The 19457-nt window shown below is 40.8% G+C and overlaps 1 protein-coding gene across 2 annotated transcripts in view; it reads right to left on the bottom strand.

Moving 5' to 3' along the window:
- Lgr4 (leucine rich repeat containing G protein-coupled receptor 4) overlaps positions 1–19457 on the bottom strand; it is a 98762-nt gene that overhangs the window by 19639 nt on the left and 59666 nt on the right. For both annotated transcript variants that reach the window (XM_076570254.1, XM_076570255.1), the window contains exons 3-4: positions 4109–4180; positions 2865–2936 (exon numbers count right to left, since the gene is read on the bottom strand). In XM_076570254.1, the coding sequence (XP_076426369.1) occupies positions 2865–2936; positions 4109–4180 (144 nt within the window). The remainder of the gene's footprint in view (positions 1–2864; positions 2937–4108; positions 4181–19457) is intronic.

Raw genomic sequence — 19457 nt, 5'->3', positions numbered from 1 at the left:
CTCACAGAATGGAGGGATTATTTAAGCTTCTGCAATGTCCTACTATCAAAACTCCATACAGTATGTATATATTACTTTTAAGTCCTAAAAAAATCCCTTTCTAAAAGGTTAGCAATATATTAACCATATTTATCTTGAAAATGTATATTGTCAATTCTTAGGAATGCATTTTAGCCTTAAAACTCACATCTTTTATTTATTTTTTGCCTTAAATAAAATTATAGTGACAAAAATATTACTGTAAGGGGCCTGGAAGATTTCACACCATTCTAACAACCTGTCACCTTGTGGGATCTGACCAAAGCCCAAAGCTGAGTCAGTGACCAACAGGACCACACCCTGAGACTGACTGCTTGATCAGTGGCCTTCCACTTAAACGTTAATCTCACTTCAGGATCCCAAAGATAGGACTTGTGGGCTCAGTGGATCTCTTTGTTCCTCTTTCCAATGTGGCCACATTGAATAAATCTCCTTTTTCTGCTTCCCACTGTTAATTTGACTTTCTTTTTTTGTTTTGTTTTTTTTTTGTTTGTTTGTTTTTTTCAAGACAGGGTTTCTCTGTCTAGTTTTGCGCCTCTCCTGGAACTCACTTTTGTAGACCAGGCTGGCCTCGAACTCAGAGATGAGCCAGGCGGTGGTGGTGCACGCCTTTGATTTGACTTTCTTAATTGGATTATTAAGGACCAGCAGCTGAATCTGGCTTGGAGCACAGTTTGTGACTCCATGTTCTATAACTGTTCTAGTGTTGAAACAATCTGTGATCAATAAACAAATATTCTGTGTAATCAAAAGCTCTTTTCTAACTTTTCAATAGGGCAAATATTGTAACAGACTTTTAAAATATTTAAGAAATCCAAGGGCATTTCATCTTTGAGATCCTTTAATATTCACTATAAATTCGATGTAAAGAAAAACTAGCATAGAGTTCATTCTGATTGCCATTTAATATTGTGCTCTGGTAATGACTTTGTAAGAGGCTGTTACACTAGCTATCTTTTTATTAATACTTACAATCCACTCTGACTTTCTAGTCACCATCAAGCATGCACTTATCTCAAACACCTTCTGGTCAATTTCAACGCCTAATGAACTTTGTTCTTTTCAAGGTCTGTGGTGAAACCACAAGGAAATCTTTACCGTAATTCGGGTCTGAAGATCAGATTTGAAAACTGACTCAAACGCTGATAAGGCTGTTTTACACCAGGGTAGAATTTCAATGATATCTCACTTGACCACAACACCCACTATGCTAACAAACCCAAGAACACTTCTTTCTTAAATACAGCACGCCTGATACAGAGCTCCTCCTACAGTTTCTGTTACATAGGAAAGCAGCATGTGTACGCATGCACATGCACATGCACACATACATACACACAGGGAGGGGGTGAATTTTTTTTGAGTTGACTTTTTATTCTCATGACAATTTGAAATAATTTTAGCAACCATGCATCGAGTACTGAGCACCCTGAGCTTTGGTTAACTCCAGTTTCTGTACCAGCCCCACTTCAATGCACCCATCTTACTAACAAACACCACATGCTCTTGAATGTACGTGCTGACCACAAGTAAGAAACCATCTGCTGACATTTTCTTGGTAATTTTTTTGTCCTGAACTTGAAAATGAGATTTTAGTTTTCTTTTTTTTGCCTTAGAACTAGGCAAAATAATTGATCCTTTGATCATTAAGTCTTAGAAAACAATGATTCAATGTGAAGGTCTTAAAGTCAAATCAATTAATTGTAAACTACCAAAAGAAAACAGGGCCTATTTAGGACATTTAATGAATTCAGATCTGGAGGACATCAGACCCCCTCCCCCCAAATGCCTCCTTAGTTGCAGAGCTTACTTAGTCAAATAGTTCCGTAAAAGCAACTCATTTTGAGTCAAATGTGCTCTGTAAGCAACAAATCCTTCTATTCCATAACTTCCCCCGTTTTGTAAAGTAAACTATTTAATATGCATAATCTAAACTTCTATTTGAACTAAAACTTCAATGGCCAACACCCAGGGTACTCCTTGTTTGTGACAGACATGATTTAAAGTTTAACTTTTACAACATGTGTTTTATTAGTATGTTTTCACTCTAACATTCATTTCACACTGATTACTAGTATCTCTGCTAAGAAATTCAGATTAATTAGGCTTCTGGAACAGGTCTGTCTGGTTTTGAATCCCCACTGTGCCTTTACTAGCTATGTGCTATTGGGCAAGTTACTTAAAATTCTCTCTACAGTCATTTGCTCATTACTTATCAAGAACGCCGATGTAAGAAAAGCATTTAGAATCATATAAAAGCCAAGTTCTTTGTATATGAAGAATGTAAAAAAGCAAATAAAGTGGTATTAAAAAAACACTCAAAGTTTAATGACTGCTCATGGAAAAATCCAAGAATTAAAACCCTGAATATGCCATATAAAACCAAAGTTTTATCAAAAAAGAAAAAACCTGGGAAAGGAGGGAGCTCAGACAGCCAAGTTATCCCCAATATGTATTTCAAGCCCACAGGTCAGACACTAAACTCCACAGATACCAATTACTGAATTGCCTAACCCAGAATCATAGTGGCTGTTAGGACACCAGACACCAGAACTCCTGCACATTTAACTCTGGTTTCAGACAATCAGCAGCCATGTACACCCTACACTCATAGACGTCCCCCAAGCCTGAGTCAAGAAAGTACACTGAAGGACCACTTTATGCCTCACCAAAGAATATTTTAATAACAGCAACTGGCCGTCCCCATTTTCATCTCAGGGACGAGGATAAAAGCTCATCTGGCCTTGGGTTCCCAGCCCTTCCTCTTGAGCAGCGACAGTGGCCCTCCAATGACCCAAGAATGCAGGAGACAAAACAGTACTTACAAAGACTGCAAAGCGCTCAGTCCATGAATGGCTTCACTGGGTACTGTTTTCAACTGATTATTCTGGAGTGTTCTGGAACAAAATTTTTGGTTAGTGATTAATAAGTCATAGTTACTATTTTATTTCATAGAAGAATATGGAGTCATATTTTTTTTCCCTAAAAAAATTTCTAAAGGTGTTGAAAGCGGGGTGTATGGAGTGGAAAGCATCTAGAGCGAGAAAACTGCACAGTGTAAAAAAGTGTTTGCTCTAAACTCAGAAATGAAATGGATGCTGCTACCCTAGGCCATTTCTTAATGCTGCTGCTGGGTGACTGCATTTCCAGGGGATGTTTCATTCCTGGGCACCCTAGGATGCTCACTAGGATATAGAATAAATTCATTGGGGTGTCTAATTAACAAGCCTGTCAGAATTTCTAATGCCTTCTCAAAGCAGAAGAAAGCAGAGCCCAGAAACCTGGGCTTTAGCCAGAGAAAGGCAGTATGCGAGGAGAGCCTTTAGGCAGAAGCCGCAATGGTTTCGGGCTTCGGTGCCTGCAGGAAACATTATTACCCCTCAGTCACTGTAAAGCCGGGACCTAGACAACGGAGGCAGAAAGCTCTCTGAGAAAACGAAATCCTTTCCATTTCTACCTAAAGCCACGCTTGTCACCACATCTTGTAAGAGGATCACCCAAAAGCATGGAATCAGAAAGGCCTGGTGACAGCCTGAGCAGTAGTGACGAAAGGGGAGGAAAGGGTGGCTGCCAACCCACCCCATCTCCAGGTTGTCACACTCCAAGCTCCTGCATGGCCAGAAGTTTCTCTTCTGATCTCTGACTATCTTTATAAATCATGGGCACCTCAATTTCTTCAGCTCTAAAATGCTTTTTTAACATGTAAAGCAGTTACAAACCTCTCCCCCTTTAGGGTGGACTAATTCGAAAACCCCTATAGCTATAAAGTCAGTAGAAGTGAAACCCTACCAATCAAGTTTAAATGTGGCTTTGATTAAATACATTAGCAGCATGGAAAGTCTGTGATGCCTTGGAGATCGGAATACTTACAATTTACAATTTTAACCTTCGTTATCTAGACCCAAGTTTGCCCAGACCAACCTCCAGCCTGCTCCACTGCCCATTGGCCATGCCTTAAACCTTTTAATCCTCAACTAAAAGAAACTGTGCTTAACCTAGCTCCAAGCATGTTGACTCTGCAGAAAGAAAATACACAGCCAGCTGTGAAGCTTGAAAACTGCATACTTACAGGACTTTGAGCTCTTTCAACCCAGACAAGGCTTTGGGGTGGATAAAAGAAAGGTCGTTGCCAGCCAGTTGTCTAGAAAAAAAGTAACAAGAGAAAAAAAAAAAAAAACTAATTCAGAGTTAAAATTCAGAATCCACGGTAACCTAACTGTGATTAAAACTCTATACTAAACATTTCTCAAGACCACAGGACATTAAACAGGGACTTAAACCCTTGCTAAAGCAGTCCCAAGATTCTTCCAATGAATTAAGTATGTCTAGAATTTTTCTTTTTAACTTCCAATACAATAATTTAAGTAGGCACATTTTTATTCTGGTGAGGTCAAGCAAGCCAAAACACATTAAGCCAAATTAAGTTTGCTATTCAGGGTCACTCTGCAGCTTGCAGTGTTTTCTGAGGGCCTCGTCAATACAGACTACTAGTCAGCAGACAGGAGTGTTTACACAGAGGGGAGCGAACCAGTCTGTCAAGGAAGAATGCTTTCAGGAGGCAAGTCAGCTTGTTATCTCCACAGACACCCAGGACACCACACTCCAGACAAAAAGGAAGAGTTGTCGGGAGCCTAGATTCCAAATCAAGGCTGGAGAGTAGACATTTAAAGAAACTCTACGACAGAAAATTTAAGTGGGAGTAAAGAGAATAAAGAAGGCTATGAATTCCTTGTATCCTTTGCTCATTTTTTTTTCATCCCATTTCCTCAGGCCTATAGCTCAGAAACATTAAAAAAGGAAAACAAAACCAAACGGAGGTAAGGCAGAAACTCATATAAAATCACCTGCAAACAGGTAACCTGGAAAACTGTTGCTAAATATGGACCATTAACTGGCAGTTCTGCCAGAGTACAGTACGCACCACTTCTTGAGTCTACCAGGGTAGGTCTTTCAAGCAGACGGATTCTGTAACTGATTTTTTAAAAAATAGTCTTCCCATGTATTCAAAGGGTGCTTTAGATACTACTATTTACAATTTAGTTTCAATTAATTTTTTAATTTATAAAACAAAATTTGTAATTTTTCCTTCAAGAAGGTCTATTTCCAGTCAGATAGTACATGCCTGTACTCAGGAGGCTGAGACAGTACAATCTCAAGCTAAAAGCCAATCTGGGATATACAGTGAGACCCTATCTCAAAACTGAGAAAACAGGAGCTGGAGAGATGGCTCAGCTATCAAAAGCACTGGTTGTTCTTCCAGAGGACCCAGGTTGACTCCCAGAACCCATATGACAGTTTACAACTATCAGTGACCCTAGTTCCAAGGGGTCTGATGGCCTCTTCTGATGACTGAGGGCACCAGGAAGACATGTTGGTACACATACATACATATAGATAAAACACTTCTACACATTAAAATGAAATATCTAAAAGAAAAGAAAAGAATTTCCTCTGTTCTCTCTGGTCACTCTGTAAACATCCTGTATCCCTGGGCTTCGTTTAGTTTATTCATTCACAATCAAGTTCTAGTTGCTACTGAGTGCTAAACATACAACATCCTCTCCCCCTTCTTTAATCTGCTACATTTACCTTGATTTTAGGGACACAGGGAAAACATCTTCACTATCTAAAATTCAAAGTAATGAAGGTCTGAAATTCTGCCATAAGAGCCTTGTTTTCTTCTAAGGTTTTTGTACCACTTAAAATGCCAACAGCATTAGAAAACCTGACTCCACCTGAGCTCGGTCCACAACCAGACATATGTTCTGGAGATGGGTGGAGTAAAACAGCCCAGAAAGCCCAAAGATACATACGATAAATAATTTCAGCCAGAGCCAAACGTACCAATGCTGGCTCCTCAGGCAAGCCACAGGTTCAACATGGGGTGTACACACTGCCACTCACTGTGCCCTTTCATCCTAGGAACTGTACTACATGCTTTCTGAGGCTTCTTATAATTTGGTTCTCACAACACGCTACTCCATATCACCAGTCTTTTAAATGCCATCTAAAATGGTACCACGGCCTAATGATTCTGAGTAGACAAAGCCAACAAGTTGTCTCACTAAGTGATAAGTGACTTAAACTTTGCTTACTTTGCAAACACTAGCAAAACTTGAGCTATATTTTATAAAAGCCTAAATTAAAAGAAAACAGCACTTAAGCTCAATGAACTAGAAGTAGCCAACAATAACTATGTACGTGTTCATGATTTAAAAAAAAAAATTCTTTTTCTTTACTTCTTTTTTTTTTTTTTTTTTTTTTGTGTGTGTGGTTTTTTCAAGACAGGGTTTCTTTGTGTAGCTTTGCGCCTTTCCTGGAACTCACTTGGTAGCCCAGGCTGGCCTCGAACTCACAGAGATCCACCTGCCTCTGCCTCCCGAGTGCTGGGATTAAAGGCGTGCGCCACCACGCCCGGCACCTTTTTCTTTACTTCTATGCTGGTCCAATAAAATCTCCTCTCTTGCATTTCCCCAGTGGAGCTGCTGAACCATTTCCGGTGGACAACTGCCTAATTTATGCATTGATGTTTGCCCAAAATAAAGCTTTAAGGGGTTGGAGAGATGGCTTCAATGTTAAGAGCTCGCACTGCTCTTGCAGAGCACCTGAGTTCAATTTCTAGCACTCACTGGGCAGCTCACGACCTCCTGTGACTTCAGTTCCAGGAGGCTCTCCCGCCTCTGGCCTCCATAGGCACCTGCAGCTCATGTGCCATACCATATTCAGACATTTGCCTACAAACACGGCTAGAAAGAATAAACATAAATCTTTAGGAATTCATAGTTTCCTTTTTAAAAACATCATAGCCTTTCACCACTGAGAATTAGTATACAAAACCAAACCAAACCAAAAAAAGAAAGTGAAGAAGACAGTATTAAGCCCTTTTCAATGCAATCATTTCAAAACGTTTCTCCTCTTGGTCCCAAAACAGTCAGCTTCAATGCTACATTATCTAAACCCTTCATCTTATAATCTCATCTCCACTCTTTAAATATCCAATAGTAGTACTTCTTCCCTTGACCTACACTGAAATACAGCACAAAACTAAACGTGGTCACAGGCTACCTTCTGGTTGTTTATTGCGCACAAGTCTCACAGGCCAAGTACAAATGCTTCTCAGAATGGAGTACACATCACACTTTCACTACCACCTACGAATATGCCACATCATTGATGTTCAGTTGAAAGCTCCACTCTGGTCCCATTAACCCCCATCCCAAACCCCACCCCTCTCAAAGAGCCTGACAAGCGGCAGCTCCTCCCCCGGAGCTGTTCAAGACCACACCTACAGGGTATTTAGGCTCAGGTCACTAGACCTGCCTTGTGATTTCTCCTCCTCCCTCCCCTGCCTCACCTCTGGGGGACTTGAGAGTCATCGGAGTGCTTTGCTCAGATTAAACCTAGTTCTTTACTTTTTAGTTCAGCTTGATCTGGCTTATTGCGTTGGCCGAGAAACCCACTCCCGGGGTACAAAAAAAACACCTATCAATTAGGTACAAACATCTCAGCTAGGAGTTTACTAGCTGTAAGTATTCTCAGATGTCCCCCTCCACCCCTCCATTAGAGATGTAGTTGAGAGCTTGCCTAAGAAGTTCTTTGCAAACACTCCTTGTGCCAATACACAGTTTCCTGCAGCCCACCTCTGCGCAAGTTCCACATAAGCAATGAACGGGCTTGCTCCACTCCAGCTCCCTCATTAAATTCCAACTAAGGATGTTCACAATTGTAACACACAGGATTTGAAAGACCACATTTTCAAAGCTCAAACTGCACCAGAAGGGCCATAAGAGGCAGTAGCCATCTTTCCCCAAGAGCCTCAAATAGTCTTGTAACCCGGCTCCTCCCAGCTGTCTTTAAGACTTGTGTTAAAAGCTAGCATCCGCCAAAACAGAAATCCTATAAACACAGTGAGCTTTCCAGGATCCTTCACCTCTTGCCTCTAACATTAGCTTTTACTGTCCTGATATCTGTGGGCCTCCCTTGAGGAATTTAACATTCTGTGCCATGACCATGAGAGAGAGTGCTTTATTAATTCATCAAGGAAGTGGCAAAATGCAGAACACCTGATTATCTTAACTTGTCAACAAAAAAGATTGTTTAACCACACTAGTCAAAATATTTGCTTCCTTTCCCCCCAAGTCTCTGCCCCTTTATAAACTATGTGAATACTAAAGTGACCTGGTTTCAAAAAGCATTCCACTTCTCCTGGACTTATCGTTAATAAAAATGATACAATGAGCCCTGTGCATGAGGCTTATCCTGAAACACAAGCTAACAATCCAGAGTTCGAAACAAACACCATGAGTGTGCAGTGGATGGGCTATAATGCTACAGACGACTTTTGTTTCTCGGGAGTAAACACACTGTGTGGAGCCTTCAGGAACGCATCTCCCAAAGTTTACCACGCTGCTGTGTTAAGGAATGATACACTCTGCAGCTTCAGCGCTCACATCCTGAAGTTCGCATCCAGTCAAAAGCAAAGGGACAGGTGTAGGGCCAAGCGCCCAGATCCTTAGGCGACAAACACCTAAGGTCTTACCAGGCTCAGAGGTCAAAACAGATGGGATGATGTAGATGTTCTTTCACTTCCATCACATCATGACAGCAACCCAGCTTTTCTAAGGCACCAGAGGAGTTAGGTGACTTGGCAAAAATCATACAGCTACAAAGTGGAGAAGCCAGCATTCTAGTGCTTGCCGAGCTGCCTTGCAATGTTTATCAACTTGTTCCTGACCTGAGGTGCTTCTGTGGTGTCACCAAAAGATTAGGAAATCATTCTCGGAGAGGAGAGGCGGAGCACTATGGACTTGAGCAAGCTAACAGCCAGCTTTGTTTGAGTATCAACAGCTCTGGCCCAGAAGCCCAAAGCTGACAAGCTCTGCCTCTGCATGAGCAGCTCTGAACTGCAATTATGGGGGGGATTTCCCAGCAGATTAACAGTACATGCTTCTTGAAGCCAAAGACGCCCAGAGGGGAGGGGATGAGAAAGGGACCCCTCGGTGCCTGTGTATAGGGACTTTTACTAGAACTATGCAGAGTTTAGAGCAGTCTATTACCATTTTGTTTGTTTTAGTAACTTTCCAGTAAAACTGAGGTGGCTGATACGTGGGAAGAATTATAACCAAAGATGTCTTAGCAAAGACCAGTGACTTCCCATTCCATGCCTGGGTTTGTACTTCTGTGCCACAGACAACAGTTGTCTTAGAGGCAACTTCGGGAGCCTCGCTGCAGGTCTCAGAAAACCTTCTCAATTCATTAAACAATGACATTCATAATTTTTATCCCTCAAAAATATCTTTATTATTAGTATACTTCTCAATGGCTATTACTTTCTAAGGAAATCTCAAGGTGAGAGCAGGGAGGGTAGACGTGGCTACTTTTCTGCAAACTCATGTTTACAGTCCCAGGCATCATGTCTCTCACTTGTGTGCCCAGTAGCTTTTGGCTACCAAGACAGTGAGAACAGCTCTACGAGGTTTCAAGCCACACACTCCCAATCTTTCTGTTGTATGAGTTTAGGCTCTCATTATTATTTATCTGGATTACTGCCATGAACTCCCACAAGACTTCTGCCTCACCCTACTTAATTATAATACTGGAAGGGAGCTAGTGAGATGACAACAGTTAAGAGCACGTGTAGCTCTTTCCGATGACCTGGGTTCAGTTCCCAGCACCCACATGGTGGTCCACAACCATCCATCCATAACTCACTACAGGGGATCTGGATCTGACTCCATCTCTGGCTTTTAGCACTACGAAGACATGTGGTGCACATATATACATGTAGGCAAACACATAAAGTGAATATTTTTAAAATATACAATACTTGAGATTTAAATTTTTAAATGTACAATTCTAATAAATTTCTCAAAGCCTCCCCTGCTGAATTTGCCAGACTTTCAACATAACTTTCTTCTTTTACATCTTAATCCACTGTTCTTATTTCCTATAACTTAGCACTTGTTACACATCCAAACACACCAGGGTTTCCCTATACAACTCACCACTCACACCATCTTTCTTCACCTGTAACATCCCCATGTTCCAACCTCTGCCAACTGGAATCATGTTGACTGCTTGCATTGAGTATTAGCAGTATGAAACCACTTGACATCACCTTCCTGTGGGGTTCCACAGGAGTCTTAAATCAAACTTTCTCACTGGTGCATCTTAGTTTACCTCTAGTTACTATTCACCTCCCCCACCTTTCTCTATGGCGTTATGATGTTCCTTATGAGTGGGGACTAAATCACATTTGTTTTATATTCCTGCATGAGACCATGCATATGGCACATATGCTATAATGCCTCAACTAAGGCCCAATATAAGATTCGGAAAATATAATATTGGTTCTTAAGAAAACTGGAGAGCTACCCGATTATTTTTCCTTTTCTGTTCTTTCATTTCTACTCCCCCAATCTCCTTCACCCTCTTCACAGGAAAGAAGTACTTGGCTAGACTTTAAGGTAGCGGGTGCCAGGACAACTGTCACCTCTCTTAATATATGCTACAAGTACTAAAGAGGAGCTAAAAGTTGGAAAGACCAGTTCACAGGTCAACAGCAGTATCTCAACTCACTGTACTGTGTACACAAACACGAAGAATTGAAACAAGTCCAACAGCACCTCAAATAGTGACCTCAAACAGTCTACCTCAGGGCAGGTCTTATTTACCCTGTTTACTACAAGAGTCTCTGAAGCAAAGAAAGCAGGGAGAGAGAGAGTGAGAGAAGAAAAGAGGAAGAGCTGATGGTAGAGAGACATCAGTTCCCTAGGCTTATGCTCTCCCAATACACCTGGAGCCATTCCAGGGAACAGGGACCAAGTGGTGCAGTGTGAATGTCCTTATGAATCAGTTTTATGTTTATTATTCATAAGCACCATGGATTCATATTAGGAGCTCCTTAGAGGGGGCATAAGAGTTCTCAAAGATGTTATCTACTCTTAATGAATATACTACATAAAACTTCCATTTGCCAGAAAAGAGAGAACAGAAATAACGTAGGTTGAACATGGGAAATGGGTGAATGATGGATATGAATAAGCCGGCCACATGTCAGAAGGAAATGTAGGCCCGAGGCTTGATACCTTCATGCAGTGCACCCAAGCGATTGGGACTTCTTCACTGAAACAGACAGGATAGGCAGGGCTACAGTGATGGCTTAGCAGCTCAGGGCACTCACAGCTCTTGCAGAGGACTCAAGTTTAGTGCCCAGCACCCACGGGACAGCTCACACTGATCTCTGAACTCCAGTTCTTGGTGAGTCAATGACTTGTTGACCACCACAGGTTCTTGCATGCATGTGGTGCACATATACACACTCAGTTACACACACATACACATAAATATTTTCTTAAAGAAAAGGAGAGGGGCCACTGTGAAATACAGAGTAAACCAACTGGTGTTATTTGTACAAAAACCCTGCATCAGGGCCATTATATAAATTTCATGGTGGCTAGAATTCTAGTCAGGACTTAGGAGAATAAAGACTACAATCTGTACGCTGACTTGATATTTACTGAGTTGAGGGGAATATGGCTGAAGTCTTCTAGCAGCTGTTCTGAGGAGACATGGGGTGAAGAAGGGACAGGGGTACCACAGCAACTATGGGGGGGGGCAGGAAACATGTTCACTGAACAAACAAGAGAGCTTTACAAAGACAGCCCTTCTCATACTGTAGGGAGGTGAGAAGTAGGCGGCACAGCTTGCCATCCACTCTTGTCTCTCACCTTCATACTGCAGGTGATTTCAACCTGTTGCTGCGCTCCTGTGAAATGTTTACTGAAAAGTATCACAGTACTGCCCCTCGGTCTGATCAACACTTTTCAGCTCTCAACAAAGGCATCTCTCCTGCTCCATTGCTTCTCTCTACACTACCTTTGAAGCCAAGCAAAAGAAAATCTTCCAGCTCATCCCCAAACATGTCCAGGCCGCCTCCCCTGTAATGCCATTGATTCCCTCAAGTGGGCAGATGGCCAGTATCAGTCATACTGCTTACAAAGTACAATAGACTAAGCCATCGGCTTGTGATGTTTCCTGTAGAGAAGACTGTTCTAAGTCAAGACTGAACTAGGCAAGCATGGCCACCAGAAAGTGTCTGACAGGAGGTGAGTGCCACTCTTCTAGACATTATTTGAAAACAGGATGTAAAATGCTAGCAACCATTTTCAACAGCATAAAACATATTTTTATTATTAATCCTAAACTGTATATTAACTTACATGTGAAGCTCTGACAGTGTATTTAGAACTATGGGGCTTCTAAGAAAAATACAAAACCTCGAGGGGTTTGCTGGTTCCCTGTAGGCTATCTGGTCTCAATACAGACAATACGAAGTTGAAGACTCCTTTAGTCCTTTTTATTATCTGATTACAGTGGCCCTTAAAGCACCTTAATAACCTCAACAACTTATCACCAGTGGCTCCTCTTTTAACAAATGGAGAACTTGAGCATCTGCCCCTGACATGTCCAGCCCAATGTCTTACAGGACTGTTAAATAACACAAATCCTAGAAAACAATGTGAATCCCAGAAGCCGAACACTGCTCTTTGGTGTTTTCTACCACTAACTTCAAGACAGCCACAAGAAAGAAATACTTTTGTAGTGGACAAAAAAGGCCAATAATTAAGCAGCATTCTTTCTAGATCCCTTGGGACCTTCTTTCTACCAGGGTTAAACCTCATTTGATACAGTAGATCAAAGTACTCTGAAGTCTACTAACCATGCCTGGCTTACTTCCCTATTGCTTTTTCTTCTTTACCCACCCCAATCCCAGTGCCGGGGCTTAAACCCAGGGCCTTGGGCATGCTGAGCAACATCTCTAGCTCTGTTATCCCCATTTTTTACATCTTCAGGAAGGATTTTATCTTCATGCAACTATTAAAAACATGTATATATAATGTATATATGTGTATATATATATATAAAAGCTGGAGGTGGTGTATATATGGATATAAAATATGTATATAGAAAGTATGTGTATGTATATATGTATGTATGTATGTGTATATGTGTGTGTGTGTGTGTGTGTGTGTGTGTGTGTGTGTGTGTGTGTGTATAAGCTAGAAGTGGTGGCTCATGCCACCCAGCCCTCGAGAAGCTGAGGCAAAAGAATAACAAGTTTGAGATGAGCTTGGAATAAACAAGTACTTGGTAGATCACCCCGGGTTCTGTAATGAGACCCTATCACAAAAAGCAAGGAAACAAAGCATGTGTAAAAATGCAACGTTTTAAGAACATATACATATTTAGATCTTTTTCACGAACGATTGCTAATATTTTTTAAACAGCTTGTCTTTGCAAGAAGGAAGAAATTCTCTCTCATTCTCTCTCTGTGTCTCACACACACAGGGCTATACACTAAAGTAATCTATAACAAAAATAATTACATCCCTGCTAAAACCTGGTATGAAGGCCATCTACTACTCTTCCATATACTAAAGAACTTTATTTAACTAGAATTTAAGTTCCACCTGTGCCAAGTTGGCCTTTTGAATCTCCCACTTGCCCACCTTAATCCACAACAGGCTGTAGTTTAGAGGTAAATCAGTAAGAACAGTGGCAATGGTTATGATTCTGAGCAAAGCTATTCTAACCATCTCATCATTTACCTTTGGGTGATAAGCACATATGATACCCATGTGAGGAAATAATATAGCATTAAAACTATTTATATACCTAACATCAACCAGCAGGTACTTACTGCATTTCTACTACAAGATAGCCAAAGAAGCACTGTGTTTTCTCAGTTGTTTCTCGTTTCATTTCTTTTAAGTGGCGACAAGTCATGAGCTTCAGCAGAATTTAATTTCTATCTGTGCTGACAAAATTTCTTGCATCAATAAATTCAAAATGAGAATTCTTTTTCTTAAATTCTCCCCCAACTTTAAGTTAAAAAAATACAATTACTGAGCCAACAAGATGACTCAGAGTGTAAAAGCACTTGCTGCCAAGCCTGATGCTCTGAGTTCAATCCCTGCATCCCATGGTGGTAGGAGAGAACTGGTTCCCAAGTCTAGTTCTCTGACCTCCAAATGTGAGCCAGGAAATACACACCCATACTCACATACGCACATTACACATTCGTGCACACAGGAATAATAAGTGAACAAAGGTGAATTTTAAAATGTGGTCGCTGTCACCATGAGTCATACAGAAGTAAGACAGAGTGCCCTGCCTTTGGAAAAAAATAGAGTGCACAGTACAAACTGACTTTCTGACTTACCTGGGTCACAAAACGGCAAGACACACAAAGTGGTGTGTGAGGAGTGGAAGAGCAGGGCAGTCTGGGAAAGGAAGGCAGGGAAAGCTTTACAAAGCAAAGAGAGCTCAGAATGAACTGCACCGAATGGCTCGGCTCTAGAGCCGTTCCTCTACTATAAGAGTTCATCTCCTACTGTTTAAATAGGAAAGTGAGCTCTGTTGCTTGCAGTCAAGTTGCTTTGACTAACTGCATTGCCAATAAACATTTTTCCTTTCTTACCTAGTAACAGAATCCTGACCTGGGTCCAAGTATCAGAGCTCGTATTTGCCAGCATTCCCTGTTTAAAACCCATGTCACTAAGTACTAGCCAGCGAAATGTCAGAAGTACTGTATGATACATTCAAGGTGGCTTCTTAAAAGAAGTGACCTACTGGGACATTACTAACCCCCCTTTCTTCCTCCCTCCTACTCTGACAGGTGAATGTTGATGACTACAGTTCCAGGAGCTACATGATCTGGATGTGAACACTATAAGCACAGAACTGCAGACTAGAATGCTAAGCTCTCCATCTCTGCTAACTTTGTGATTCTTAATAGTAGCTCCTGGTTGCTAGACTGCAGATTTCAGATGCATGCAAATAAAAGAAAGCACCATGTCTTTAAGTCACTGTTATCTGGAACTTTCCACTACAGTCAAATATAATTCCAATTCAAGAAATTTAGGAAAAGAGCATGCCAGGCTGTAATAAAAACAGCACAATTAAAGACAGTACATGAAGGGGCTGGGGAGATGGCTCTGTAGTTAAAAGCACTTGCTGCTCTCACAGAGGACCTGAATTTGGTTTCCAACACTCATATCAGGTGGCTCACAACCACCTGTAACTCCAGTTCCAACTGACCTGATACCCTCTTCTGTGTATGTGTGTGCATGCAAATATATGAACATATTTTAAAGGACAATACATTAAATACTCTAAATTAATTTAATTCTAAAATTATTTACAATAATAGATAAGCACCAGAACAATAGGAAATTGGTTAGATAAAATGTGAAGTATTGAGATGAAAATATACTATATATTCATTAGTGGTAAAATTTAGAGCTAATTCAGTATATTAGTATTATGACAAATAAGTATAAATAGTAAGATTTTATTTTTAAAAGTATATGAATGTATTAAAAAAAACTCTAGGATACATAACAAAATATCAACAATGGTTATCTCTCAGGGGTGAGATAATGATTGGTTAGTCTTCCTTTCTTCTCTGTATCTTTCCATATGCCCATGTTTTAAACACTGAGTTTTCATTAATTTTATAATCAGTTTTGAAAATCTAGCTTTTGTCGAGTTGTTTCATACTTTATAGTTTCATATCCATATATATGTTCAATCCAAACATTTGCAGCACCTCCAACATGACCATCTTCAAGGTACAGATAGTGCCCAAAGCAACTGATGGTGAACAGAGAGGGCAAAGTTCAAGTGCTGAGCCAAAGTTCCTCTAATGGAATACAGTATTATTGAATATTATATTGAATAAGCATGGATCATGTAGTAGTCAATAAATAGAAGAAATGGATCAGCTTATTGCCTTGTTGGAAAACTTAATTATGCTAATAGAAAATCAAATATATTTTTGTTTACTTGTAATAATTATTACATTCAAATAAAGAACCAATAACCATCATTGATTAAAATACATAAAGGAACCAACAAACTGTGCTTTTATGTATGTCTCTACAATTTCTATATCCTGTATCACTTCACCAGTGAACTGCTTGGAGTTCCCAAGTTTGATTTCTTCTAGCTCTCTATTAAATTCTGATTTCCCAACCCCAAAGTCAGACTACATCACATTTGTATCACCTCTATTCATGAGATATGAAGCAGTTACAACAAAGTTTAGTTTAGTGGAAATAGCTACATTAATATTATTTCCTATTTAAATTCTCCAACAAGTATTCTCCAACAATTCTTGGTTCATTTCAGATTGATCCATTAAAGAAACATTTCCTGCAGTTGTGTCTAGTAGCTGGATTTTAGAAGGCGGAGATATCCATGGTTTCTCTCTGCCCAGCATATCTTCCTTCCTGCTTCTTCTGCTCGCTTTGGGGGACCATTTCCACAGTCTAAATAGTTCTACTAGGGATGGACTGATGAATCAGGTTAGACTATACCATCAAAAAGAATGGATGCTTTAAGAAGAGGCGAGGGAGGCAAAGTCCTCCCAGGTCTCTGCTCAAAGCAGCATGGAGTCCTTCAGATGTTCATGTGGGATTTTAGGATGCAGAGGTACACCTGGGACTGTTGAAGGAGTTATAGTCCCCACTCTATGGAGACAGGATAGTTACAACAGGAAAAGAGCCAAAACACAAAAGCAGAGAATCAAAACTGAACAACACGGAACATGAGAAAACTCTCCTAACACTTTAAGCCTCAAGGTCCAAAGCCAGCTGAAGCAACTCCACCTTTAGACATTTCTGTTCTCCAGGGAACAACTCTCAACCGTGCCTCGGCTGTGCTTGTGTCTTAAACCCAGTGAACTCCCACACACAGAGGACATTAAAAGCTTTATTCACTCTCCAAAACCCGGAAACTCTCTACTAAGAGTCCCCAAACACCTGTCTCTTAATGAGCTCCTTTCCCCAAATGGCACTGTCACCACTCTACTGGAACAACTGTAAGGCTGCTTTAACTGAAATCATTTTTCAGCGTCTGGCTACAGGCATCTCTCTCTAGCACGTCAAAGCTGATTCCTTGTTTTGTTATAGAAACCTCTTCTTCCACAGGTCCTGGGGAAGAGTTCCGCCCCAGTTCTCATCTGGCACATGTCTTCTTCCCACACCTTGGTTCCAGTGTTTCCCAAGGAGCTGTCTTTGGCCCTCTTCCCTTCCCTTTCTTCTGCCCTCTCTCCCTTGGCAAGCTTTTACACTCTCAAGTTTCCATTAATCACCTCAACATAAAAGCCTCTCAACTCTACACTCATGATTCTCTATTCTAGGTTCTACTCCCTATGTCCCTATCTATATTCTATGTAACTCAGCATGCTTACTTGAAACTAAATTTGATATTTTCTCTTCTGGAACAATTTCTTTTCACGCTGTCTCTAATTCTAATAACTCCTGGAAATACTAAAATGAAGTACTATTGATATTGCCTCATCTGACACAGCCTTGACTCTATTTTGCCTCTCATCTGCCCTAATTCAGATTTACACACACACACACACACACACACACACACACACACACACACACACACACACACACACACTTTTTAGATAGGGTCTCTCTATGTAGCCCTGGCTGGCCCAGAACTCACAGTGTAGAGCAGGCTGGCTGTGGCTTCAGAGAGATCTGCCTGCCCCTGCATCCTGAATGTTGGCATTAAAGGCATATACCTCCAAGCTAAAACAAATTCTGATAACTCTCACCTACACCTTAACAGTTAGCTAGTTCCATTATCTCCCTATCTTCCTGACCTCTCTCAATTCTAAGCTCTCTGCTATGAAATTACATTGATAAAGACCCTATCTGATTGAACTAGTCCCTGGCTCAAAAACCCAACAACGGCCACTCAAGAACTCCTCTGTCTACCAAGAAAGGTCCTCCTCAGTCTGGCTCCAAACGCCTCACTAAGTTTCTCTTCCATGGCTGCTTTCAGTAACTCAGCACTACTCCACCTAACATTTGCACTCCCCATCCCAGTCTCCCTTTCTCTACCTGAGCTCCTTTTCCTATCTCCTCATAAATAACTCTCTCCGTCCCTCAAGGCTCTCCAGAAATGGCAGCTCTTTGATGAGGTCTTCTTTAATCTTTCGTGCTAAATGTAATTTCCCTTTTCCTTTGAACTCTCATAGCTGGGATATACTATTCCTTTCCCTTGAAGCCAAGAATCTCATTTAACCCAGTGCCGAACACAGTGTTTTAGTTGACCAAGGGTTATTGAATTAGCAAATGGTGTACTAAGTCTTTCCTTGGCCTTCCCACTTGTACAGGAGACATAGCCAGTCCAATGTCCCACAGCAGGCTCTACTACTAATGAATTCTGTCACCTAGCAAGGTGCTTCTGTGAGGAAAAACTCAACCTCCTCAAAGAGTTACATGGGCTAAAACAAAAGCAAGAGAACAACACAGGTCTAAAAGGGCCTATCCTATAACTATTAGGTCCTAGGTAATGCAAACTCCCTTCCCCATTGCTCCCTTGTCAGCTTTACTTTCTAGTCTGAAAGTCCTCCCAATGACTCATTGTAGAACACGGTAAGAATCAGACAGGTAACGAGGCTTCTTGGGCTCACTATGCGACTGCGAGGCTGGTGATCTTCATGAATGGACCTCCTACTAGAGTAGTGCAAAGGGAAACAGGGGAATGCTACCAAAGAACTATCACCAGGCGATGGAGGACAAGCTCTGCTTTATCTGGGATGTCAACAGAGCTTATCTGGAAGATTTCGTTAAGGAGGTAATGTGAAGTTTGGAGGCAAAGGTAAGTTCTGAGTACAATATCAAAAGAGAACACTAGCCAGTTACTAGCTTCACCCCTGAACCACATAGTGAGATTATTTGACAAATTCATTTGAAATTTCTCAGACTATTTTTTCATAGTTTCTACCTGAAACCATTTATAAAAATAACTAAAATTGTTCAGTCTTAGTAAAAGGCAATTACTGCAGGGTAAAACAGAAATAATAATGGCAGGCTACATTGATTGTAGGCTTATTATTTGCTAAAAAAAAAAAAACATAACCTGTGCTCTCAAGGTCCTATGAGGAAACAGAACATATTTTTGTGGATTATGGATGAGAACATGGAGATTTCAGAAAGGTGAAAATCTTGCTGTGGTTAAATACTCTATTTGATTACCCATCCTTGTTGGAATTGTTTAACCCCCTTTTTAAAGTAGTGGTTCCATTTAGTACTGAACAAATTAAACAAAACAAGTAACAATGAACTGGGGACGCAAAGTCCTAACCTTCCCTTTAGTGTCATGAAGCCTTCAGAGTCAAAGTATTTGGAAATGACAGGATTATCTTAGTCACAGAGTGTATTCAATAATAATTGACTGAGTGCCAACGCTGGCAGCGACTTCTACTGCTGTTGCTACATCCCTGTAATATCTACAGGGATTTTTCAGTGACAGCCTGTGGAAACGTAGTTGGTATTCTTCCTGCTGTTTCTAACTAAATCACTTTCACAACTCTAAATTTCAACCAT

The sequence above is a fragment of the Peromyscus maniculatus genome, chromosome 4, assembly GCF_049852395.1.
Source record: "Peromyscus maniculatus bairdii isolate BWxNUB_F1_BW_parent chromosome 4, HU_Pman_BW_mat_3.1, whole genome shotgun sequence".
NCBI lineage: Eukaryota > Metazoa > Chordata > Mammalia > Rodentia > Cricetidae > Peromyscus > Peromyscus maniculatus.
The sequence above is the reverse complement of the archived record's forward strand: the minus strand, read 5'-3'. Positions and strand labels throughout refer to the sequence as shown.